This window comes from Eurosta solidaginis, chromosome 4, assembly GCF_040869045.1.
Source record: "Eurosta solidaginis isolate ZX-2024a chromosome 4, ASM4086904v1, whole genome shotgun sequence".
NCBI classification, from domain to species: Eukaryota; Metazoa; Arthropoda; class Insecta; order Diptera; family Tephritidae; genus Eurosta; species Eurosta solidaginis.
In genome coordinates this window covers 252,429,272-252,456,642 of record NC_090322.1, presented here as the reverse complement: position 1 = coordinate 252,456,642, position 27,371 = coordinate 252,429,272, and the positions used below count along the sequence as shown (strand labels likewise).

General features: G+C 36.0%; 1 protein-coding gene across 3 annotated transcripts; it reads right to left on the bottom strand.

Moving 5' to 3' along the window:
- Window positions 1-1,041: 1,041 nt before the first annotated feature.
- Window positions 1,042-27,371, bottom strand: Ntf-2 (nuclear transport factor-2). 3 transcript variants are annotated; one of them, XR_010952368.1, is made up of 6 exons: window positions 27,047-27,371; window positions 26,406-26,477; window positions 26,241-26,339; window positions 25,745-26,003; window positions 25,481-25,655; window positions 1,042-1,238 (listed from the first exon to the last, which is right to left on the bottom strand). XR_010952368.1 is itself a non-coding variant. In XM_067780860.1 (4 exons), the coding sequence occupies exons 1-4, from the start codon at window positions 27,152-27,154 to the stop codon at window positions 1,125-1,127; spliced, it is 393 nt and encodes a 130-aa protein (XP_067636961.1). In that variant the 5' UTR covers window positions 27,155-27,344; the 3' UTR covers window positions 1,042-1,124. The 3 variants fall into 3 exon arrangements, 1 of the variants encoding a protein (XP_067636961.1); XR_010952367.1 differs by having other exon boundaries at window positions 25,481-26,003; XM_067780860.1 differs by lacking the exons at window positions 25,481-25,655; window positions 25,745-26,003 and having other exon boundaries at window positions 27,047-27,344.

Below are 27,371 nucleotides of genomic sequence, written 5' to 3'. Positions count from 1 at the left end.
TTGAGAAATAGTAAAAATTATTTTAGTTGTTTAGGCCCAAGGCCTAACTTTTACTTGATTGACGACGCCCCTCCCTAACGTTTAATAATATTTCCAGCCACCCACACTCACGCCGCATTTGTGTGCATGCATGCATATGCATGCGTTTCATACAAATGCACGTGTGTGTGTGCCGGTTTTCAGCATCCATGCACATATATGTGGGGGTGGTTGTGTGTGTGGTTTTTCCCCTTCCTAACACCAGAGGCCTTCTTCGCGGCTTAGCGGTTGTCATCAACGGGACAACCGGCCTTTTTTATAATCGACCGCCAAGCAGTTCACATCGCCCAGGATCACCATCGTAATTTTTGCGACATTAAGGTAACATTATCCACATTGTATATTTTCTTTCACTCTGAATTAAATACTATATTATAACGGGGAAATCCCTCCTGTGTTTTTCTTTATTTCTTCCGAGCGAACTACCAACCCGAGATCGACCCGTGTGCGCCTACCCACTGCCGGTTTCAGACGCACCCAGGCCGAACATTAGTGAAGCCAAAATTGCTGGAAATTCGAAAAAATACCTAGATGTACACATCGTTACGGTATGTCGATATGAAACCCGGTTACTAAAAGTGTCATAAATTTTTTAAAATAGGTTTTACGAAATGTATCAATGTACCATAACGCTAACGCCATGACCATACCATAGCCAACCAATTGGTTTTTGGTTTCTCGCCGTATCCATAACCTAAAAATATTTGAGTTGGTGAATTTAATAACTTTTTGTAGATTTTATTCATTGTTTTGGATACGTTATGACTAAGTCACTAATTTTTTGTGGAAAATGTTTGTAACTTTTTGCGTTTTCTTCATTTTTATGAAACTCACGATTTTTAGGTTAAGGCACCATTAATCGATCACAATAGAGATGGTTATGGATATGGTATGGTTACAACTATGGCGTTAGGTTCAAGGAAGTTTAATTAGCCCTTTACACAGATACATAGGTATGCTTACTTTTACATAAATATATCCTCGAAATGAATACTACAGAACTTTTATGGTTATTAGTCACTTATTATTTTTTTTTTTAAATATTTATATAATTATTTATAAATGTAATCAAAATATTAACACAATTAGGCTGTGTCGTGTATATTTAAACGAAAAATGTCATGTGCACAGAAGAATGTACCGCCGAGTGGTCTCAAAACGAACACTTGTGAGAAAGCATGTGGTGGATCCTCATCGCACTGTAAATAAGAAATTAGAATGATGTTTTAGGCTTAAAGAGAAAATACAATTATATTTAAAATAGTTTTAGCAAATAGAAATTTTATTATCTGGTGGATAAAAAGAAAAGTAGGCGTGCTTATCAGGTTATCTGCATATGTTGTTATATTTATTTCTCTATTACAAAAACAAAATACACTAGACAGAAATAATTTTTAAACTAATAATCATGGTTGTTTTCAATAAAAAACATTGTACTTTTAGTAAGTGAGAACTTTAAATACAAATGTAAGCATGTTAAAGTCAAAAATCTGCAGTTCTGAAGTTATGCATATTACCGGGTTCCCCAACTCAAACCCAACCCATCTGTATATTTCATTGAGTATTAGTTCCACAACTCACATTTAAATTACAAATTAAATAAGAATTTGGATACACTTTTATTAGTTTATTCTTCCACACCTTTATTTAAGTAAAAATTTTATTAAAAAAATATTGGAGCCACGTCCAACTTTATCATTTCATTGATGATACAGGGTTTTATTACATCAAAGCCTTGACCTTGTGCACTATTCAACTTCTCAGGAGTGCAAGGTCCAAGATTTAAGAAAGAAATCTTCGGCGATTGTCGGATGGCGCATTCTAATGCAAAGCAAGTTCCATACGTCCTTGGTTAGGTTCAGCAAACAGGTTGTTCCCAACTAGATTTACTATAACAATCATCGATACTCAAATTTGCTAGTTATAATGATAGCAAACTTCATTTGGAGTAAAATTGTTATTCTTAGTAAGGGTGGATAAGTGAAAATGAAAACAGGTAAGGAAGGATAAGTTCGGGTGTAACCGAACATTACATACTCAGCTGAGAGCTTTGGAGACAAAAAAAGGAACATCACCATTTAGGAAAATGACATGGTTTATCCGTCTTTGGTAATGAATTATCGCACTTTTCGGTTTTTCGAAATTTTCGATATCGAAAAAGTGGGTGTGGTTGTAATCCGATTTCGTTCATTTTAAATAGTGATCTGAGATGAGTGCCCAGGAACTTACATCCCAAATTTCATCAAGATACCTCAAAATTTACTCAAGTTATCGTGTTTACGGACGGACGGACGGACATGGCTAAATGAATTTCTTTTTTTATATTTAAAATAGTTTTAGCAAATAGAAATTTTATTATCTGGTGGATAAAAAGAAAAGCAGGCGTGCTTATCAGGTTATCTGCATATGTGGTTATATTTATTTCTCTATTACAAAAACAAAATACACTAGACAGAAATAATTTTTAAACTATTAATCATGGTTGTTTTCAATAAAAAACATTTTACTTTTAGTTAGTGAGAACTTTAAATACAAATGTAAGCATGTTAAAGTCAGAAATCTGCAGTTCTGAAGTTATGCATATTACCGGGTTCCCCAACTCAAACCCAACCCATCTGTATATTTCATTGAGTATTAGTTCCACAACTCACATTTAAATTACAAATTAAATAAGAATTTAGATACACTTTTATTAATTTATTCTTCCACACCTTTTATTTAAGTAAAAATTTTATTAAAAAAATATTGGAGCCACGTCCAACTTTATCATTTCATTGATGATACAGGGTTTTATTACTTCAAAGCCTTGACCTTGTGCACTATTCAACTTCTCAGGAGTGCAAGGTCCAAGATTTAAGAAAGAAATCTTCGGCGATTGTCGGATGGCGCATTCTAATGCAAAACAAGTTCCATACGTCCTTGGTTAGGTTCAGCAAACAGGTTGTTCCCAACTAGATTTACTATAACAATCATCGATACTCAGAGTTGCTAGTTATAATGATAGCAAACTTCATTTTGAGTAAAATTGTTATTCTTAGTAAGGGTCGATAAGTGAAAATGAAAACAAGTAAGGAAGGATAAGTTCGGGTGTAACCGAACATTACATACTCAGCTGAGAGCTTTGGAGACAAAAAAAGGAAAATCACCATTTAGGAAAATGACATAGTTTATCCGTCTTTGGTAATAAATTATCGCACTTTTCGGCTTTCGAAATTTTCGATATCGAAAAAGTGGGTGTGGTTGTAATCCGATTTCGTTCATTTTAAATAGCGATCTGAGATGAGTGCCCAAGAACTTACATCCCAAATTTCATCAAGATACCTCAAAATTTACTCAAGTTATCGTGTTTACGGACGGACGGACGGACATGGCTAAATGAATTTCTTTTTTTGCCCATGTCATTTTTTTATATAGAAGTCTTTATCTATCTCGATTAGTTTAAGTCGTTACAGGGTACCGTTATGCGAACAAAATTAATATACTCTGTGAGCTCTGCTCAGCTGAGTATATAAAAGTACATATGATTTGGCGAATAGTCGCAATCAAACTATAAGTTTATGCCGCCCCTATTACGGTTTACAACTCAACTTAGTTGTGTGTTGTATAGCAACATCAACAGAGGAGCATAAGAAGAAGATGGCGTATTTTTTTGTTTGTTTTTTAATTTTATGTAAATGCATCTCTTTATTCTTGATATTATGGTACTTTTGAGCTGTGATAACTACGGAATGGCTCAACCGATTTCAAAGATCTTGGTACCATTGGAAAGGTATTCAAATCGGCTTTCGAAAATATACACTGTAAAAAAAATTGTATTACACTGAAAAATTGTTTCAAAAATAAAATTTTAAACTTGGAAAAAAATTCAAAGGCCAAGTGTTTTAAAATAAAATATATTTTTATTAGGAAGGTCTATTTAATATATATAACATATCCAAAAACTAAAAGGGTGTTTTCTTTCCTTTTTTTAATTTTCAGTAAATGCATCTCTTAAATGCTTGATCTTTGAAATTTTTTCCAAGTATTAGTTTTTAAAAACTTAAAAAAAAGGTTTTTCAGCGAAATAAAAATTCTTAGAGTATTCATTTTCGAAAGCCTATTTGAATACCTTCCAAATGGTACCAAGATCTTTAAAATCGGTTCAGCCATTCTGTAGTTATCACAGCTCAAAAGTACTATGATATGAAATATAGAGAGATGAATTTACTTAAAAATTTTTATAAAAAAAAAAACGCCATTTTAGTTTTTGGATATGTTATATATGTGAACCGGCCTATGAAAAGGTGGCTTGTGACTAAAAAAAAAAGAACACTACTAAGAAACTTAAGAAATGCGTTGTTTATCTTTAACACCTGTTTCTCGCAATTTCTTTTTTGAAGTCATAGGCCGGGTCACATATATTTTATTTTAAAACACTTTGATTTTTTCCAAGTTTAAAATTTTATTTTTGAAACAAACAATTTTTCAGTGTAATAAAATTTTTTTTACAGTGTATATTTTCGAAAACCGATTTGAATACCTTTCCAATGGTACCAAGATCTTTCAAATCGGTTGAGCCATTCCGTAGTTATCAGAGCTCAAAAGTATCATAATATCAAAAATAAAGAGATGTATTTACTTAAAATAAAAAAAAAAAGAAAAAATACGCCATTTTAGTTTTTGGATATGTTATATATATTAAATAGACCTTTCTAAAAAAAATATATATTTTATTTTAAAACGCTTGGCCTTTGAAGTTTAAAATTTTATTTTAGAAAAAAAATGTTTTTTCAGTATATTAAAATATTTGTATAGTGTATGTTTTCGAAAGCCGATCTGAATACCTTTCCAATGGTACCAAGATCTTTCAAATCGGTTGAGCCATTCCGCAGTTCTCACAGCTCAAAAGTACCTATTACCGTCATTTTTCACGCATTTTTCACAACTTTGACACCTTGCCACGCCCACCATTTTTCAAGAATGCAATTTCTAAAAACGAGGTGGTGTTTGTATAGGTAAAGCGTACCTCTATGCAAAATTTCATCAAAATCTGAGGGGGCCGGGTTCAAAATGTGCCTTTTTTATAGGTTTTGATATGAAATTCATCATATGCGAGATAGCTCAGTGGGAAGAGCAATCGACTGTGAAGTTGAGGATCTCGACTCGACATCCGCTGCTATTCTTAAGAAAATTATTCTATGTACCGAAGCCTCTCGGGATTTTTCCCAACCAAGGGCTGTAATTCAAGTGTGACCCCATTTAATTTGTTGCGTCCCTCCCACAAATTGTCATCCTCCCAGCAGATCCCTGCAAAAATCTTTTTAGGACGGGCACACTCTTGTCAGTGTGTCACGTGCAAGAGATGGTTGCATCGGACAGGATGTTCTGGGCTAGACCAAAAAACCCGACGTCCTCGTAACTTTTATAAATCTTTTGTGGCGCCTTGCTGTTCACGCCCAAGGGCGTCCCGTAGTCTACGCCTTAACGGGTTTCATCGCGCCATGCTGCCAGGCCACAAACCCAACTACGCCGGGTGCCACAATGCTTACCCAGGTACGTTCAGTCCCAGGGCCACAACAGCATTTGCGTCCTGGCCTCCCTCAACTCAGGCGTAGTCACCCGTCCCTTATCGCCAGAGTAACGACGTCTCCCCCGTTGCACTTCAGAATACTGCAGTTCAACTTTAACGGGTTAACTGGGAAGATCATGGAGATAGTAGATTTCATGAAGCGGTATAACATCCGCTTTGCAGCAATCCAAAAGACCAAACTCACAGCAAGATCTGGTCTACAGACCTGCTCTGGGTATAACGTCCACAGAAAAGATCGCGAGAGCGGAAACGGAGGAGGTCTCACGTTTATCACCCACCACTCAGTGGGTGATCTATTTGATCCCGACATCGGCCGCAGGGACAGTATCCTGAAACCTCAAGGCATATCTGTTCGGTCAGGCGATGTAAACTTGGAAATCATCAAAATCTACATCCCTCCTGCCACCTGTTGCCCCAGTGGATACTGCCCTGACATCAGCGCACTACTCACAGGCGATAATCACATTATCTTAGGCGATTTCAATGTCCATCACGATCCAGGATTCAAGGGGTTGTGTAGCGCAACCTCTCAAGGGGTTGCCAGCGCAATATATAGCTTCTCCAACCCAATTGCCAATCTCACCTACCCGCGGGGAAACCTGTTTCTGGCGACCCCAAGCTCCTCATGGAACTAGGGGGTGGGGAGGGACGGATGGCCTTGAAGGTTTAATGTGGCCATATAACTCGTTCCCGAGATGGTCGGGCTAGTACCTTAATGGTGCTTTGGTACCACAACGTACCGGATCTATATCCGGCAAAGGACCATCAACATCGATAACACTCCCCAAAACCTTCGAGGAGTGTCTTTATCGTTAATACAACAACAACAACATCACAATCTATGGCATTCTATCCTACAGGCGGACAGAAGGGGTGATGTTGGCGGACCAAATAGAGGAAACACCCCCATTTGTATGGTAGGAAGCTGTCACAGTTCGCCAGATCTATACATCGTGAGCGCAGGACTAGTAAACTGCGTCAACTGCCAACCGATGGTAACATTGGTATCTAACCTACCCATACGCCTTTCGCTCGAGCGATCTGCCGTCTTTCATCACCACTGAAAAACGCACTTTCATCAATTTTAAGATTCCGGCGGAGGTCGCATCTCTAGCGTGAGAACGTGACCTTATAAGACAGTACGACCCCGGCGACCCCCAAATAAGGGATATAAACCAATACATCAGATTGGTTGTGATGAACACAAGCGAGTTATATATACATGTTTATATTATTAAGTTCGTTGTTTAAGTCTTCCGTTTTGTATTTTTCTTTTATATTATGTACTGGTTTCCTATAAACTTTAATTGTTTCAATAATTTTATGTTTGAACATATACGTTGGGAAGATGGAAAAATATGAAATGAAAAATGTTATTGAAATTTGTTAGTTTCTTAAGAAACTTGAATTCAATGCGGATATTTAATGCAGAAATTAAATAAAGAAACTTAAATTGAATATTTCGGAGAAGAATCTAATTCTTATTAAAGAAAGAACTCCTAATTGTAGAAGTGGTGACGTGAATGGGATATGTTCGATAAACGAGCATACATTTGAGATAAAAAATAATATATGATACATATAACAAAAAAAAATTTCAAAAAAGGAGTTCATTTAATATTGACGGTATATCCTTATTGGAAGATTAAGACAGAGAATACCACTAGAAAAAATATGTGCAGTTTATTTGGTGCTGCTGTTTGTGTATATAACAAAGGCTAAGTGAAAATCGTGCTCGTAAAATATTGTGACAAATATTAGCAACACTAAGGGATACTATCATCTCTAAGCCGATACTAAGCAGTCACTTGTATGTACATAAACAAATCAATCATTATGTTTATACATATGTACATACAGGCAGCGGAGAGATACTCACAAAACACGCGCATATGGCTATGCGAGAGGCTATAAACGTGCATCTCCTAGAAGTATGCGAACGAGACAGCAGAGAGTATAAAAGGAGCGAAAGCTGAGTAAGCAGCAATCAGTTTGATTTAAGCACGCTATCAGTTGCGAAGTATAAGTGTTATTGTGAAGTATTTTCAAAGTAGTATAATAAAGACCAGTTTGCATTATTGCATATTGGAGTTGTTTATTCAAAAGTTTAGCGATAAGAACGTTAGAAGAGGGTTGCAAATAAACGGAATTTCCCTAATTTCGTTACAATATATAATCTTCTAAGGAGACTCATTTTTAATTTGGACAAATTTAAATATTAAAAAAATAGATAGTTTTGCAAATATATTTCATAATTCGTGTTATTAAATACACGGATAAGATTATATACATATATAAATCTATAAAATCAAATACTAAAACAAAATATATCCACAAAAATGGCATTAACATTAGCTGAATGTTTGAGGGAAGCACGAAGTATTCCTGTGTTCAATGGAGAGAGTGAGTATAGTCTGAATAACTTTTTGAGAGATCTAGCGACTGTGCTATCGTTAACACCCGAGTAGCATATAAGAACTATTCAGTGTGTATTGGCATATCGTTTTCAGGGTAAAGCTTTACGTGCAGTTGAATGTTTGGTAAATCCAACATGGGAACAAACGCTTGAAAGGCTACATGAGGAATTTGGAGTCAAGAAATCTTTTACACATCTTCGGAATGAAGCGATGAATGTGAATGCTTCAAATATTGAAGAGCTGCATCTGCATGCTAGTTTAAGGAAAATTTTACATTTGATGAATTCGAAGTTTTATTTAGAAGGAAATATTGATATTTTGTATACTCCTATAAATAATGAAAGAATAATTTTTTATGTATATATAACTTTCTTTCCAATATTTATTAAAACACTTCTATTACAAAATAATCACCCCTATTCTGCATTTCGATTACGTTCCCGTTCTACGCTCCGCTTTAATCGAAGTTTGGTATTCTGCATTACGACGGAATCGTAAAGAGAAGAGGAAGAGCAAATGATTTTTCGAAATCAGCTGTTGGTAAGGAATGTGTGAACATGGGAACAAAATAAATTAAAGAAAATTTGTAAAAAACACTGAAAAACGTTTATATTTTATTATCCACGCCATCTTGTACATTAAAAAGCAATATAATATATTGCCGCAGTGTTATATTTTTTTGAGTGAAGTGCTTTCATAATTGTAAGTGTGTTTTTGTCGTTCTTTTGGCCAATTCCCTGCCGTGGCAACCAAGTTTTGTTAAAACGGATTCCTGCACGAATATAGTTGACATTTTTGAATTTTAAGGATGCTAATTTCATTGCACTTGCCTAAAATACTTTATAAAGGTTTATTTATTCTTTCCGCAAGGATTGTTTACGTTTTCGCTTCACCTTCCTCTACGCCAGCAGCTTGCTTTGGCGTATAATTGGACCCAACGAACAGATACAAATTATAATGGAATCAATAGCCGCGGCATTATTTATGGAGTTGGAAAGCAACGCATACGAAAATTGCCAGGCGAGAATGGAAAGGCAAATATTGCGAGATTTGTGTAATCCATTTGAGATGAGTGACGAATTGTAAGAAATTGAACTTAAAAGTGGTAAAGTTTAATGACTTATTTTCTTATTTAGGTTCAAAAAAAGCTTTCGACTTAACAAGGATGCTTTCAAGTATGTGTTAGATACTTTTGCGGGGCAAATACGTCCAAGGACTTCGACATCGACATGTTGTTTTTGACCTGGAAACATATAAAAAACAGTCATCATCAAGCCTTCTACGTTTCTTAACAAGTTTTACTTACATTTTTGTTAAAATTCTGTTATAAATTAATAAAAAAATAAAAAGAAAATATTTTTCCGCCAACTAATTTGCAACTTAGAAAAACGGAACTACGATCGAAATGCAGAATACAAAAAATCGAACGATTCGAAGTTGGATCGAAAGAGATTGGAACACAGAATACCAAAATTGCCAAATCGAAAAAATTCCAATCCAAGTCGAAATGCAGAATAGGGCTGAATATACAGAATATTGATCAGGCATATAGGTAATATATAGAGAATAATTTAATTAAAGAAATCAATATCAATACTAAATCTTTTAATCCTGAACAATATAACATGAGGAAATTTCAAGGAAATTCTTATGTAGATAAAAATAATAAACAATTTAATGGTAATAGTTTAAATAATTCAAATTCCCCTAAATTTCAGCAGTTTAATAACAAAATCATAATAGAAATTATTTTAGACAGAATGGCCATTGTGAGAATACACTGAAAGAAAAAGCTTGTAAAATCAACCGAAATTTCTATCAATTTTTACCCATCGCAACAAGATGTTGAATCAACTGCGCACAAATCGTTGATTCGTAATTGGACGTTTTAGTAGTCAAATGAACAAAAAAAAAGTTGTTGCGACAGCTTTGTGTGAAATTACCTATGTTGCCATATACATACGTAAATATTGAATACATAAATACGCATGCTTGCTACATATGGGGTATTCCATCCCATTTCGACCAATTTTGAACCCGACCCCTTTAGAATTGGCTGAAAGTTTTTCTTCTTTTTCTAGCTTACGAAAGACGTTTTTCAGAAGTTTTTCAAATTTTTTCATCCAACTCAAAAAAAGGTATGAATTTAAAAAAAAAACACCGTTTTAGTTTTCAAAATGCTAAAACTTTTTCAAAAATTGACCGTTTGGGATCTTTTTTTTTTAAATTTGTTTTTAAACGTACTTTTCGGAAAAAATTCAAAAAAATTTTTAAAGTTTTTTTTTTTTGTAATTTTTCAGTTTTTCGAGATTTTTCGAATTTCGCCCTTTTTTCTCATAAAAAACTTCAATCAATTCTGCAATCATCCCCACTAATCCCGGAGTGGGCCGAGATTTTTTTTTTTTTTTATTTAATTGAAAAAAAAAACTAAAATTTTTTGTATTTTTTCCAAAAAGTACATTTAAAAACATATTTAAAAAAAAAAATGATCCCAAACGGTCAATTTTTGAAAAAGTTATAGCATTTTGAAAAAAACACCGTGTTCCAACTCAAAATAAGTTTTAAATATTTTCAAAAAAACGGTGTTTTTTGCAAAATGCTATAACTTTTTCAAAAATTTACCGTTTGGGATCATTTTTTTTAAATATGTTTTTAAATGTACTTTTCGGAAAAAATACAAAAAAAAATTGTAAAGTTTTTTTTTTTCAATTAAATAAAAAAAAAATTCTCGGCCCACTCCGGGATTAGTGGGGATGATTGCAGAATTGATTGAAATTTTTTATGAGAAAAAAAGGGCGAAATTCGAAAAATCTCGAAAAACTGAAAAATTACAAAAAAAAACTTTAAAAATTTTTTTGAATTTTTTCCGAAAAGTACATTTAAAAACAAATTAAAAAAAAAAAACAAGATCCCAAACGGTCAGTTTTTGAAAAAGTTATAGCATTTTGAAAACAAAAACGGTGTTTTTTTTTAATTCATAACTTTTTTTGAGTTGGATGAAAAAATTTGAAAAACTTCTGAAAAACGTCTTTCGTAAGCTAGAAAAAGAAGAAAAACTTTCAGCCAATTCTAAAGGGGTCGGGTTCAAAACTGGTCGAAATGGGATGGAATACCCCATATACATACATATGTACGCACTTACTAACCAAACTTCAATTACACTTTATTACTTTGTTTTATTAAACGCACTTTCACCAAATTTTTGATATTTATAATTTATTTAATTTTTAGTTTTGAACTTCGCTTTTCAAATAGAAATTAAAATAGTAGTCACAAACTGATTCTCAATTCTTTCAGTTGCAGCTCAGCTCATTCTCAATTTCTTCTGTCGCATGTAGAGTTGCCACACTTGATTGTTTCGAACAGAACTTGTAGTATAAATGTTTGACATAACATTTTCAATAGAGAACTTGTAAGTTATAGAAAAGTAAAGAATCAAATCACAGGAAGGTAATTCACCACTGGAGTAACTTTACATGTAATTCGGCAAGTTTAATTTTCGTAACACTTAAACGATTCCAAAACAACTCAAACTTTTATGTTGTTGAAAACATCAACATTAAAAAAGGATGTTTTTTATTATCTTATTAGATTCGTTCGCGTGAGTGAGAATTCGTAAAAACTTGAACAAAATGTTACTAACTTTGGAAAAATCCTGTTCGTTCTAACAAAACTTGTGTAACAAGACGGCGCAATTTTGCATTTCGCTTGGAGGAGAAGTTGCAAAATTGTACCCGATAAATAGGTGTCCCGGTATCTCAAAATTTTTTGCACAGTAGGGTTTTTTCGTTTTTTATTGGTAACTGAAAAACTAGTTTTTTGTTGTTTTCCCATTTTGTGTGTTTTTCGATTTGGTGGTTTTCTTATTTTGGTGTTTTTTTAACAAGTGGCACCATCGTCATAAGTAAAAATTAGTGAGCGTAAAATGACCGGTGATATCAGTTGTTTTAACAGAAAAATCAGTTAGATTGATTAGAAATCTGTCAATTTTACAGAATTTTTTTAACTTAAGAACGACAATTTCTCTTCTGTTGAAATGACTAAACTAATTTGTTCGCTTGGCAAAGAACTCGGTCGAATTAACGATAATTCCCGCGGAAAAATGCCTCCAATTCTTTTCTCCTAGGGAGAACAATAATTGGGGAATAGGAATTTCGATGTTCGAAGTCAGCTGTTTTGTCAATTGAAATTTCATTGCGTATTTCTTATTTTGTTTAAAAAATAAAAAGTTTAATTATAGTTGCGAATTTGTTTTAAATTAAGAAATTAAATATAAACATTGCACAGTATTGCATTTTACTGAAATGAGTAATGAATTGGTGCCACAGCAGCATCAACAGAGGAGCATAAGAAGAAGGTGGTGGGATAACACAAATACGCCGGAGTTGCCTGCTTCCATTCAGCAAAGCAATTTTCTGGCGGCCAAGGCGCCTTTCGCCATATGCCAAAATCTATTTAAGCCTTCTTAAAAAATCCTTGCGCAATTTCTGGATGGCTGCATCAAATATACCAAGAGCTCTTCCGTTGCTTATGATATACTTTTCGACTTAAAATAAAGAATATTGTGGTAGAATGTACATATTTTAGCACAAATTTGTACAATTAATTGCTCTTTCTTAAAAGAACCAATTTCCTTTAACTATTTTGATGCATTCCCTTTAATTTAATAAGTGAAAAAACTCCAAAGTAATGGCAGAGAAATCTCCCTCTCCCTCACATTCATAATACCTACTTTTCTCCCATAACCGGTTTCCGCTTTTTCGAACATTGTTCAGAATAGGAGGAAAGAGAGAAGTGGAAAAACTCACAAGGAATTTTTATTGAAAAAAGGGTCAAAGATTGATATTAATAATATGGATTATATACAAGCGTTTACTAAATTAAAAAAAAATATTAGTGTCACCTATTTTATCATTTCCAAATTTTTCTAAAAAATTTGTTCTGACTACAGATGCCAGTAATTCAGCTATTGACGCAGTGCTTAGTCAAAGTGTTAGACCAATTTGTTTTGCAAGTAGGACATTAAATGGACATGAGCGAAATTTAGCACAATAGAAAAAGAATTACTTGCTATCGTGGTGAGCTATGTAGACCAGGTAATAAAAGCAACGCGTACTGAAGAAGATAATTTGTATTATTTGGAGGAGTTTTTGAAAATTATTCGAGGTGAGGGATTAACGTTGAGACTTTCAAAGTGTGCTTTCATGAGAAGAGGGGTAACTTTTTTGGGTCATGAGGTCAATGCAGATGGGATTAAGCCGGGGAGTCGGAAGTCATTGGCAATAAACAAGTATCCAAAGCCGAGTAGTCAGTTGGAAATAAGACGTTTCTTAGTTCAGTTAAATATTTTAGGCCGTATTTATATGGTAGACAATTTCTTGCTCAAACGGACCATCAACCATTGAAATGGTTGTTTTCTTTAAAAGAACCAAACTCACGTATAATAAGATGGAAAATATTGTGACGAATATTAGCAACATTAAAGCAATATACTATCATCTCTAAGCCGATACTAAGCAGTCACTTGTATCTACATAAACAAATCAATCATTACGTCTACACATATGTACATACAAGAAGCGGAGAGATATGCACAAACATATGCATATATCTGAGATACTCACAAAAGTAGGAAATCATCGGTGGAAATATCCCTCACGCGCATATGAGAAGCTATAAACGTGCATCTGTAGTTTATAGCTGATGAGTTTATAGCTGGTAAACAAGTAGTAAATTCTAGAAGAAGAAACGGCTAGAAGTATGCGAACGACACAGCAGAAAGTATAAAAGGAGCAAAAGCTGAGTAAGAATTCATTGACGAAAGAACGAATATATAACATTCTTAAAGTTGCCTTTACTTAAGCTATTGCGAATTGAGTTCGGGATGGAGTTCCATATGCGGATAGCATTGACAAAGAATAGCCTTGCAGAGTTCAAATAGTTGTAGTTTGGTAAAATTATGTCACATATGCGAGCAGACTGCGAGAGAGTCAACTTGTTATATAAGTAACTGGGCACTTTATCTGCCATAATACGATAAAGGAAAATGCAGTTCGTCGCTCTAAGGTAATCAGAGACCTCACAACCCAACAAACGAGTCCTCCATTCAGATACATGGTCACATCTTGCTAAGCCAAAAACATATCGCGTTACATGATTGAAGGCTACATCAATTTTGTGTGCAGACTTGGAATCTAGTTTGCTGTATACACATTTCGCATAACAAATACTTGGCAATATTAATTGTATAACCAGCTTTCTCCTTATTTCTAGCGGGGTAAAGGCCGCCGATACCCTTAAGTTTCGTAGGGTATAGTAAACTTTACTGATGACAGAATTAACGTGATCAACACAGGACAGATTAGAATTTATGACGAAGCCCTGATTCGTCGCTTTAGAAACATATTTCAGACAGTTAACATTGAGAGGTTGATCCTGAAAGATAATATGCTTTTTTGAAATGGGAAGCACATACGATTTAGCACTGTTAAGGGCAAGGAGATTCGTAGATGCCCAATGGGATAAGGATGACAGGTCACTGTTAAACTTGGCACAAAGTTCAGAGGCTTGCCCCTGCATCGCTGACATATAGATCTGGATATCATCTGCGTAGGCATGTATCTGCGCATGCTGGCAGGAGCTGAAGATGTCATTTATAAATAGACAAAATAATAGCGGTCCCAATATAGAACCTTGGGGTACACCAGCGAGCAATGGCCTAATGTCAGATATTTCCGATACAACCTTAACACGCTGCGCTCTACCCCCCAAGTAGCTCATCATTAATTTTACCGCAGAGTCACTAAATCCGAAGTAGGCTTTCAGCTTCATACATAGCAAACTATGGTTAACTGATTCAAATGCCTTTGAAAATCAAGCATACACAACAATGTTAATTGATTTTTGTCATAGGATAGACGTACATATATCATCCAGAATTTTTATAACAGCTGTGGCGCAGCTGTGCTTAGATCAAAAACCCGACTGCATCGGTGAAAGCAATTTGTATATAGGTATATGCGAGTGGATTTGTTCATATAACAGGGACTCAAGGGTGTTCGATAGAGCGGGAAGGATGCTTATGGGACGAAAATCAGACGGACTACTAGCACTTCTATTTTTAGCTACCGGAAGAATGATTGCAAGCTTCCATGCATCAGGGAAGCACGAAGTTGTAATACAATGGTTGATGATATGTGTTAGGGTTGGCGAAATATGAGGAAGAATTATTTTTAGAAATTTTAGCGGGATTCCATCAGCACCAATCGCGTTTGAGCGGATCTTACAAACACATCTTGCAACATCAATCTCCGAGACGGCACAAAATTCAAATTGCTGAACCGATGCAGGTGGATAGGGTATGTGCTGGGAAATGTTGGCGCTGGGTGAGGAAGTACGATTTACAAATACATCATTAAGCCCATCAGGGTTAAGGGAACAATTTGAATTATCTTTAGCATACACACGAAGGTTTCTTAAATTACGTCAGAGGGCATTATTTGGCAGCTCGGAATTTACCATTTTACCAAAATACTTGCGTTTTTCACGTTTGATAACGGCAGTAGTTTCATTTCGAACATTCTTATAGGTATGCCAGTTCAAATCTATCCGATTCTTTTTTCACACTGCATAGGCCTTCTTGCGTTTTTTAATCATAATACGAACAGTTGTGTTGAACCATGGGCACGAGGATGATTTTCTTTGAAAACAACGCATTGGTACATGGGCATAGTAAAGAGTGAGTACCGTTTCATTTAAAAATTTGAGTTTATCGTTCACATCAGATGAACTCCAGCAATCGGCCCAGTAAACACGAGATATGTCAGCAGTCAAGCTGTTAAGGTTAAGCGAGCGATAGTCAGGGAAGCTATATGCAACAGGTAATGAATTATGCTGGTCAAAGTCAAAATCAAACGAACAAAAAATTAAATCATGGTCAGAGATAAATGATATTTGGTCAAATTTTAAAACGGAGGACGGATCGGAGACAAAGAAATAATCAAGCAGACTAGGAGAACAGTTATTCGCGAACCTTGTTAGTACTGATTAGTTAACTAAAGAAAGACCCACACCAGACGCATCGTCCAACAGACGGGAGCTATACATGTCACGACATAACATATTAACATTAAAGTCACCACACACAACGATATTATCAAAGTCAACTGTGAAAGCATGCTATCTGCTACAAAAATTACTTACACCAGAACTCCTATTAGGATTATACACGCATGATACAAGAATTTTGGCGCAGAACTAGACACTTCAATAAGTACAAACTCAGTTGTACTCTCAACAGAATGGGAAACTATGCGAGTCTTCAGATGGGATTTGCAGTACACCGCCACTCCTCCACCCTTTCTATTAAGTCTATCATTTCGATATAATTTATAGCCCTCTATTTCAAAGTGTGCGTCTCTTAAGTCATGTCTAAACCAGGTCTCAGATACGCAAATAACATCCACAGACGACCGCTCAAACGTTCTCCTAACCAGATCCATTTTCTCATAATTAAGGCTTCGTGCATTAAAATGTACAACATTAAATCCTTTTTGTCTACTGCAAATGATATTTAAAAGTGCAAGACTATTTTCACCAATGCTATTCATTCCACTGTTTAGAATCATTTATATAGCATAAGTTAAAAGCAACCCCAAGATAACTACAAACAAACCGAAGTAAAGATACCACACAGAGTTTAACTACACTTACAAAATATATATATACAAAACAGAAACAACATACCATTACTAAATTAAATACAACTCTAGCGAAACTGCTGCAAATCATCAACACTCCTTATTTTTAGTAGTGGGCTGTTTGTTGACTTGTCCGCTCTTACATGTACCATACCTCTCATAGTAAATACCGATACTAGGCTTCCTTTACGTCGCAGCTTAATGACCTCTTGCAGTAAAAGTCTATTCTCCCTAGTGAGGCTCTCGCATATATGAAAGGACCCCTCAATGCCGATTGGACGCAAAGGAGTCACAGATTTGATTTTCTTGCGATGTTCTCTAAAAGCTCGCAGGGTACGGTTGCGGTCAAGAGGAGAGTGAAATTTTATTATGACTGCACTGTTCAGTGTAGTACTTGACGCCTTAGTGCGGAAAATATCCCTGATCTGCGGAGCCATAAACTCAATTGAGAGGCAGACCTGTCCGATGCAACCATCCCTTACACGAGACACTGAACAGAGTATGACCGTCCTAAAAAGATTCTTTTCCGGCAGATGCAGCAAAACCATTTCTCAGGACCGGGGTCAGGAGAAGGACCCGGATTGGATTCGATGCCTTCCCGGAGTAAGAGAATATGGAGCAGTCCTGCTGCAAGGAGCTGCTGGGAGGATGACAATTTTTGGGAGGGACGCAACAAATTAAATGGGGTCACACTGAAATGACAGTCCTTGGTCGGGAAAAATCCCGAGTCGTTCCAGTACATAGAACCGACTGCCTTGGGAAGCGCAGCCGCAATTGTTCCGAGAATTCAGAGCCTCAAATCCCTCGCTGGCAGTACCTGGGGAAAAGATAAAGAAACGCTCATGACTACATACAAAGCAATTAGCCAGCCAATTACGTGCAATGCGTCACCCATATGGTCGCCAAGCCTAAAAATTACCCACTGGAAGAAGCTACAGGCCTGCTAAAATACTGCTCTCAGAATTTTGACGGGCTGTCCTCTGATGTCCCCAGAACACCATCTGCATAATGAAGCGAGAATACTCCCCATCAGGGAGAGAAATGAGATGCTGACCAAACAGTTCCTGTTGAATACCCAGAAACCTGAGCATCCCAACAGACATCTGATTGATGGACCAGCACCGCCTAGGAGCTTAAGGAGTCATCTCCGTAAGCATTTTGAGGAAATACGGCACCTGAGAACCCAGCCGTATGAAGCGAAAAAACATAAGCAGGTCCTTGGTGAACTCCATAAACAGGCGTCGGACCTTTATGCCGGGAATTGCCCGGTGAATCCAGTACTTAAAGAAAAGTATCCAGAACTCGCGGAGGAGGAACGCATACTCCCCAGGGAAACGCGTGTCACTCTTGCTCAACTTCGTTCTGGATACTGTAACAGGTTAAACTCTTACCTATCCAGAATCAACCCCGACATACAAAATGCATGCCCCGCTTGCAATGTGTCCCCACATGACACCAACCATCTCCTTAATTGTAATGTGGAACCAACGCCTCTAACAACCCTTTCCTTATGGACCACCCCTGTTGAAACGGCAGGTTTCCTTGGACTCCCGTTAGAGGATATTGATGACAAATGTGATCAGTCGCGGCTGTTAGGTGGGGCGAAGCATTGCTACAACAACAACAATAGAGGCAGACCTGGTTGAAAATACTTTTTAAGTTTTCACCCTCACCGAACGGAATTCCGAAAACAACGGCATCCGCCGCAATATCAGGCGCAGCACTCCTCTCAAATACATCCTCCAAATGACCTTTCATTAACGCAAGATCCTCCTCTGTTTTCTCCGCATTAGCTTCCAATGCAGCAATCCGGGCGGACGAGTCAGCGACCGTAGCAGCAAGCGAAGTTATATCCGCCTCAATACGTTTGGTAAGCTTCCTCTCCACCTCAGCAAGCTGGTCCGAAACACTTTTAATTAGTGGCCACAACTGCTCAGTGTGCTGTTGAACTTTCTCTTCCAACTCTTTCAATTTGCCGAATACAGCAGCAAGAGTAACACCTTCTTCAAACTTAGCCGCTTTCGGAGTAGGAGAGCCCTGCTTGCTTAGCCGGCGCTTTACGGAGGGAGGAGCAGTAGACGTCATTCTGGATTGTAGATTATAGCGTACTCAGAAATTTATTCTATTTATACTTGCGAGTACTTTGTGAGATATTAAGTACACCTGGTCACCGTAATTTAAATCAGCTGCAGAAAGATGGTTCACACACAGGTGGCGCCCTGTTACTTTGGTCAACTTTTTCGCGCTAAATGTTGTTATTGCAAAAAATATAATTTAGCACCTTTCTATATTTGCAGCAAATCCAAAAGGAGAGTGCGAATTGATGAAACTGCACGATTTTATACAAAAGTCTTTCTTTAAAAATGTATATTGAACACTTCTACTAAGTGTAATGCACTTTAAAATAATGAAATTATTTATTAAAGTTCGTAAGCAAAAAACTTTTGAATCACGTAGCCAGAGTTGCCTGTTGCATGTAAAAGAATGCTGGGGTGCACGTGAGGCTATCGCCCTCTCTTTCTCATTTGGGTTTTTACAGCGATTACAAGCCCTATCCTATACTATGGAGTTCTTGTCTGGTGGAAAGCCACACAAAAAGCAACCTACCTCAAAAAATTAGAGAGGGTATGCAGACTATCAATGCTTAGCATTACGGGAGCCCTGAAAACAACCCCGACAGCTGCACTGTATGCCATTCTGCACATACCACCTGTATACCTGGTAGCAAAGAACATAGCGTTAACAACTGCAACCAGGCTCAGTGCCTCGTGGCAGGTTGAGCGCCGAGCATACGGCCATAGTAGTATAGCGCCATCAATCACAAGACGAACAGACTACCTGATTCCCTATCTGCGCTTCGAAGGCGATCTTAAGGCCACAATAGAGGTGGACGGTTGGCGCAAGGGTGACCAAATGGCGGACGAGGCGATACGTGTGTACACAGATGGTTTCAAAGTAGTGGAAGGAGTAGGGTCTGCGGTATACTGTGCTGATCCGGAAATAAACAGATTCTACATGCTGCCGGATTACTGTAGCGTTTTCCAAGCGGAAATAGTAGCCGTAACCAAAGCAGTAGAAACCCTGGAAGAAAATAGCCCAAGCTGCAATCGTGTTAACTTTTATATTGACAGTCAAGCAGCAATTAAGGCAATTATCTCGCATAGCACAGCCTCTAAATGCGTGTTAGAGTGTACGCAGTCCCTGCAGAGAATCGGGACAAGGAGAAGCATACATCTATATTGGGTCCCAGGGCATATGGGAATAGATGGGAATGAAAAAGCGGAAGAACTAGCTAAAAAGGGTGCATCCCTTGAAGCTTGCTCCGTAGACGTCCCAATTAGACTGGGCGATATTAAGCGAAGGCGAAAGGCGCACATGATCGACCAAGCAGGAAAGTCGTGGGTTCAAGCGCGGGGCTGTAAAGTGTCGAAGATTATGTGTAGGTATTACAACCTTAGACTAACAAAGTTGCTTCTATCATTAAAAATAGTTCTAAGGGATAAGACTCCAGCTATTAGGAGTGATACAGCTGTCAGATCAAGCAGCAAGCGGCTTAGTCCTAGGAAGCTTCTAGTATTTGCCAAGAGGATGGAGTTATTTTATAACATAGGTCCTGGTTTTTGGTAGGGTTTGTCAGTTTGGTCGTTAAAACGAACTTCTGGTAACACTACGGACTTATTCAGTCTATGTGAGGTCCTCATGGACCGGCCAGTTCAACCTAACCTAACCTCTATCCAAATTAAAAAAAAAATATTAATAAATATATTAAAAGTTGTATTATTTGTTTTGAAAATAAATATGACCGTAAACCTTTCAAAAAAAACATTTAATCATACATTGACTCCAAATGGCCCAAACGAAATTGTACATATAGATATTTTTCAAGTTTGTAAAACGTATTTTTTGACTTCAATCGCTAGATTTACGAAATTAGCTTCAGTTCATAAACTTTTTGATAAGAATATGTGTACTGTTAAGATTAAATTAGAGGAAATAATAGCAATACTAGGCACTCCAAAACGTTTAATAATGGATAACCAATTTAATAACGCCTTAATTAAAATGCTTTGTGGAGAAAAACAGATTGAAGTGCGTTTTACTACGCCAAATTCGCATACAGGTAATTCAGATGTTGAAAGATTTCATTCAACTCTGTTAGAGCATATTAGGATTTTGAGAAATTCAGACGATATTGAAGATACTGAAGAAATAGAAATTAAGATAGTTGTATTTTATAACAATGCGATTCATAGTACAACTAAAATAAAACCAATCGATTTTTTAAATAGATCAGATATTGATCAGATAAAATGAGTCAAAAAAAGAAATATGTTATAAAAAAAAATAATAAAATAAAGAGAGAATATACCAAATTTCGATACAGGCAATATTTATGTCAGAAATCCGAAGGCAACCAGACAAAAAATAGCAAAAAGATTTGTCAAACACAAAAATTTTAATAAAATAGATTTTTCCCAGATTAAAAGACCTTTGAGGCAATTTGCAGAGTAATAATTTCTGTTTGTTATTTTTGTTAACTTAAAATAATTTGTTTGTGATTTTCGAATTGAAATTCGAAGGGACTCGAATTATATAAAGAGGCGAGTTATATCCCTGCAAAAATCGTTGGATCATGTGGCCCACTTGTATAATTCTGGAGTACTTACCATTATACTCTACTGTAATGCAGCAATGGACCAACTCATGTTTCTGCACGAACATATTGTAAGCCGATCATTGCACGTTTTTAACGATTGTAATCACTACACGATGTTTATTGGACTGTGGGTACTCCTGGATTACTCTGATGTAATGCGGAGCTGGAGTATATGGTCCAGTCCTAGGACATCGCAATGTTAATTGGACCATATTCTTTGTATGAATTGTGGTTAATTTTGGAGCACTCGCTTGGTCCATAGCGAGTACTCCATACATGCATGCATGGAGTACTCGCGATTTTTGCAGGGATATATAAATGCAGGGATATATAAATACAAATACAAATATATGTTTATATTAGGGGGACTCATGTAACCTTATAAATACCTTATAAAGTGTGTAAACGTATAAATTTATCTAGTGCGTAAACGAGCTGTCAAATTTTGTATGAAAATTCATTTACACAATTTGTATAAATTTACGCGCATATTACATTGTGTAAACGCGGTAAACTTAAAGAATGCAACCTTGCAGACATTACAGCAGGCATCTTCATCAGAAATCTCCAACATCAGCAAGTAAAGACATTTTTTGATTTTTCATTTAATCTTGGCATTTTTTAATTTGTATAACAATCAAAAAAGTTTTGTTTGGCAATAATACAGCTGATAAACAATCAAGTTTATCAAGAATATTATTAGGTGCGTTCATATAACAGTGTGTGTAAATGGATATAATTTTACGCCTTATAAGTTTATATGCTTTCATGAGTCCCCTATTATTAAGTTCGTTGTTTAAGTCTTCTGTTTTGTATTGTTCTTTTATGTTATGTACTGGTTTCCTACAAACTTTAATTGTTTCAATAATTTTAATTTTGAACACATACGTTGGGAAGATAGAAAAATATGAAATGAAAAATATTATTGAAAGTTGTTAGTTTTTTAAGAAACTTGAATTCAATGCGGATATTTAATACGGAAATTAAATAAAGAAACTTAAATTGAATATTTCGGAGAAGAATCTAATTCTTATTAAAGAAAGGACTCCTAATTGTAAAAGTCGCTGAAACCTAGACGAATACTGTGTACAAAAAATAGGTTATCTTCAATTTCACACAATCATCAGTTTTGATTAATACTCGTAGCCATAACAGAATTTTTTATTATAAGCAGCAACTTGCTTATTCTGCTGTGATCATTGCTTGCGATCAATATTTTAGAGGATTGGAAAGGGCAGGAATTCAAGCCCCTCCTCTTCCTTGCTTTTCACATTTTATTTATTTATTTAAAGTCGACGCAAAACGAAAACATGTGGGATATAATTTTGGCTTTGTGGATTGTTGATGACGCTGTCGGAAAGGACGAGGTTTCGAACAACAGAATTTTGTATATCATTTTACTTTGTAACAAATTTTGTTTTTTGGCGACCTTTAAATTTAACAATTATTTCTTCTAACTGGCTCTAGGTCAATAAATTAAACAAGTTGTTGTTGTTTTTGTGCGAATATATTTCCGTTGGAGATCGAAATATATTGGAACAAAAACAACAACAACTTGTTTAATTTATTGACCTAGAGCCAGTTAGAAGAAATAATTGTTAAATTTAAAGGTCGCCAAAAAACAAAATTTGTTACAAAGTAAAATGATATACAAAATTCTGTTGTTCGAAACCTCGTCCTTTCCGACAGCGTCATCAACAATCCACAAAGCCAAAATTATATCCCACATGTTTTCGTTTTGCGTCGACTTTAAATAAATAAATAAAATGTGAAAAGCAAGGAAGAGGAGGGGCTTGAATTCCTGCCCTTTCCAATCTTCTAAAATATTGATCGCAAGCAATGATCACAGCAGAATAAGCAAGTTGCTGCTTATAATAAAAAATTCTGTTATGGCTACGAGTATTAATCAAAACTGATGATTGTGTGAAATTGAAGATAACCTATTTTTTGTACACAGTATTCGTCTAGGTTTCAGCGACTTTTACAATTAGGAGTCCTTTCTGGCTCTAGGTCAATAAATTAAACAAGTTGTTGTTGTTTTTGTTCCAATATATTTCCGTTGGAGATCGAAATATATTGGAACAAAAACAACAACAACTTGTTTAATTTATTGACCTAGAGCCAGTTAGAAGAAATAATTGTCATTTTACTTTGTTTTAATGATTTTGAGTATTATTAAAGGTGCTGCCAGAAAAGATTAAATGCCGAGCAATAGAATATTTAGGTTTACTGAGAGCTTAGAAGGTCTAGCTTCCAATCATCCAACGTGTATATGGCTATCATGTTATATTTATTTTATTTTCAATCTGATGGTGCTGTGGGAAGGGATTAAATGCCTAGCAACAGAATATATACATACATATATAATTGCAGCTTAATAATGAAAGGATGTGATTAGAGCACATATTCCTGTCGTAGTCGACTAAAATACCCAAATGATTTAAGGAGTTGTGTAGCGAAACTCTTTCAAGGGAATGCCAGCACAATTTATAGCTATCCAACCCAATTGTCAACCTCACCTACACGTAGCGAATCCTGTTTCTTAAGCAGCCGAGGCTATGGTGGCCCAAGTTCCTCTAAGTCCGGCAAATGACCATCAACATGGATAAAATCCCCAAATCCTTCGGAGAGCGTCGCTACAACAACAGCAATAACCCTATGATTAGTGTTGTAGATTGGACACTAGGACTCTTGAACTACCAATCTAGTTACATATAATGAAAAACAGTGATTGACGTTGTAGATTGGAAACTAGGTCTTTCCAACTTCTCAAATGTCGTCAGATGGATTATAATCTTATAAACCAGTTTTTTCCAATTAGAAAAAAGTTTTCCAGGCGGGGTCTCCCCTCGTGCGTGCTCCGCCTTCTACACTGAGGGTCTCGGGTTAAACTCACGGGCAAAGTAACATCAAAATTTAGAAACAGGTTTTTTCAATTAGAAAACTGATTTTCTAATCATGGTCGCCCCTCGGCAGTGATTTGCAAACACTTATTAAAGTGTATTTCTGCCATGAAAAGCGTTTCAGTGAATACTCATCTGCCTTGCAAATGCCGTTCGGAGTCGGCGTAAAACATATAGGCCCCGTCCCGCCAATTTGTGGGGGAAATTAAATCGGGGGTTATCGTGCCTTGCATTTATTTATTGGAAGCTACGACTTTCCAACTGAGGAATAATTTAAGTGCGATCCAACCAAACTTTGGATTAAAATGAGCGACCACACAAGCCAAAAACAAGGATTCGGATCTTCTAATAATTGAAAGAGACTGTGGACCGGATTGGCAACTACTTCTTCCCAATTATGGATGTATAAATACAAACTCTGTGTTTAAATTTTTTACTTTCGTTTCAGAACCAAGCAATTAATTCACTCTACATATACTTTTGTAGTATAATTAGTGAATTAAAATTGTAAATTGTTATAGTTTTTATTGTAATTTGTAATTCATAAAGTGCAATAAATAAATACATGGCACGATTTACCTCCGAGTAAGTTTAAGCTGAGCTTCTCTTCCAATTTGCGTTGTACCCCTTTTAAGTTTCCCTTCAAATTGGTGGGACGGGACCTACATGTTTTATGCCCACTCCGAATAGCATTTGCAAGGCAGATTAATTATCACTGAGAAGCTTTCCATGGCAGACATAAACTCGAAGTGTTTGCCTATTAGAAAAACTGTTTTCTGATTGAAAAAACTTTTTTATAAATTTTGATGTTACTTTGCCCGGGAGTTGAAACCAGGACCCTTGATGTGGAAGGCGAAGCACGCTACCACCGCGGCACGGCGGCCGCTACTGTAATAAATAAAAAAATATTTAATTTTTTTTGTGCGGACGAAGTCGCAGGTTTAATCTAGTCCTATTCACGACAGTCAATCTAGCACATGAAGTTGTTAGTAACAATGGTTTTGCTGTTAACACATCAATAATAGCATATGCAGAATCGTTCACATCAAATCTTTTTAAAGGGGTGTATTTGAAAGTGAAATGCTCGAAAAGGCCAAATACTTCACAATATTAACAATATGAACATTGCATTTCTGTGTGCATGCATCTACATACAATGGGCAGTAAATAGAAAAAGTTCGCAAAAATTTACATACGGTGAAGTATTTTTATAGCAATCAGTTTGTGCCCTATTCCTTTCGCTTAAGCGTAGCTTGGAAATCGAAAAACTGGAGGTTTATGTGATAATCGTTCTTCAAACAGCGCATCGACATTACAAGGGGTTCTTGCAATAATGATGACTAGCCATTATACGCCCGACGACACAACCATCTATTTAGTAACAATTTATTATTATAAATTACTGCCGTTCATGGTATTTATGTATGTATGTTTGTTTATCCGTTTCTTTTGCACCTCACCTTAGGGTAACATATATGGAACATTAGCAAAGTCGCATATTAATAAAAATATGTACATTATCTTCTTTTTAATTAGTGCATCAGTAGCTGCAGTGATAGTATTGGGCTCTTTTTGAGGCAGTGCCCGCGATGCGCATTATCCACACTACTAAACGTCATGTAATGATAGCCTGAAAATATCATGTTGTACGAAGAAACTAATACCAACGGGCTTAAGAACAAATGTTTGAATATACGCATGTGGCTGGTCATCATCGGTCTGATGAGGCATGAATCAAATGCAGCGTGTATACAAAGAGATAAAAATATACATCAACAAATTTGACTTTACTTAAATATATATACAAGAATACTACTGCCCTTTAGTAATGACTAATGAGTTGGGTTAAAAACAAAACCAAAGCGTATGTATGTTTGAGGGTGTGTGATGAGTCCGAGTATTTCTTCCTTGTCTTTCATGTTTCAGCTAAACTAGTAATACATACATATTACTCACCTTTAGTCTTCCTAAAACATTGATTAATACACCACCATCAAACATTGGTTGGGAATCAACAGCAGTTATAACTCTTGATATTTTTTGAAATGATAAACTCTACATTTAAAGATTTAAAGCGATTGTTACATTAGATATTATATGAACTTAAACCAAGAAACTCACTGATAATTTTTCCATTATCTTAGGTGCCCCTTGTAACTGTACGCCTTCAAAGGACATAAATGATTCTGTTGCCTATAAATAAATATTAAATATAGTCCTTATAATAATATATAAAATATATTTCCATCGTGCAGTTTCTTCTACTGCTACTGCTATATGAGGTCCGTAATGGTTCATAAGGAATATACAATTATTTTCATATTAATCATGACAGCTAAAAATATATCAAAGATGTGGGAGCGTCATGTCTCCCATCAGTGGCAATGATAAAATCACCATTTTGACATGATAGATAGCTAGGTAATAGTTTACAAGAGTCGACTGCTAATACGCATCCAAAAATATCGGGAGGTGTCAAACGACGCGTCTTGATCTCAGTATTAATGATACGAAGGCGTTAAAAAAAATTGTATCTCTGTCCACAGATATTCGCAGTTGATGGGGGTTTTCATATGGTTGTTGTATTGTTGCTATACAGTCGACTCTTTTTGTAAATTATTACCGATATCTATCAAGCATCTCCCTACAGACTACTAAGCGGTGGAGCAGCAGCAATTGTAGAGGCAACACATGGATTTATGGCAATCCAGAGGGCCACACGGCCACACCAGCTGCAAATTATGTACTTCACACACACTCACACTATAAAAATTGGCAACATTCGCTCTGAGGTTGGGATCGTCAAAAGTCGCATAATATTGTTGCACAAATCCTTTACCAATATCTTCGTACTGTGGATTTAACGCCATGATTTTAATTTACACCGAAATAGCTAAAAATAATGCAAAATTACGAGTAACTTATAAAAAAATAGGAATTTATTTCAGTGCAAATTCCGATAGATTTCGATCGTCTGGTTTTTAATATGCGAAATCGATTGATTGTGCGCTGCTGGTGTTGTCAACTCAGTGAGAACCTTTTAGGCCGCGGCATAACATTTTTCAAAAAATATGAGCCATGGTTCAA

Excerpts from the sequence above, each read along its gene's own strand:
- Ntf-2 (XM_067780860.1), bottom strand. The coding sequence starts at position 27,154 with ATGGCGTTAAATCCACAGTACGAAGATATTGGTAAAGGATTTGTGCAA. Across the intron at positions 26,340-26,405 it reads AGATAATGGAAAAATTATCA|AGTTTATCATTTCAAAAAAT; the intron begins GTGAGTTTCTTG and ends CTTTAAATGTAG. Across the intron at positions 1,239-26,240 it reads ATGTTTTAGGAAGACTAAAG|TGCGATGAGGATCCACCACA; the intron begins GTGAGTAATATG and ends TCTTATTTACAG.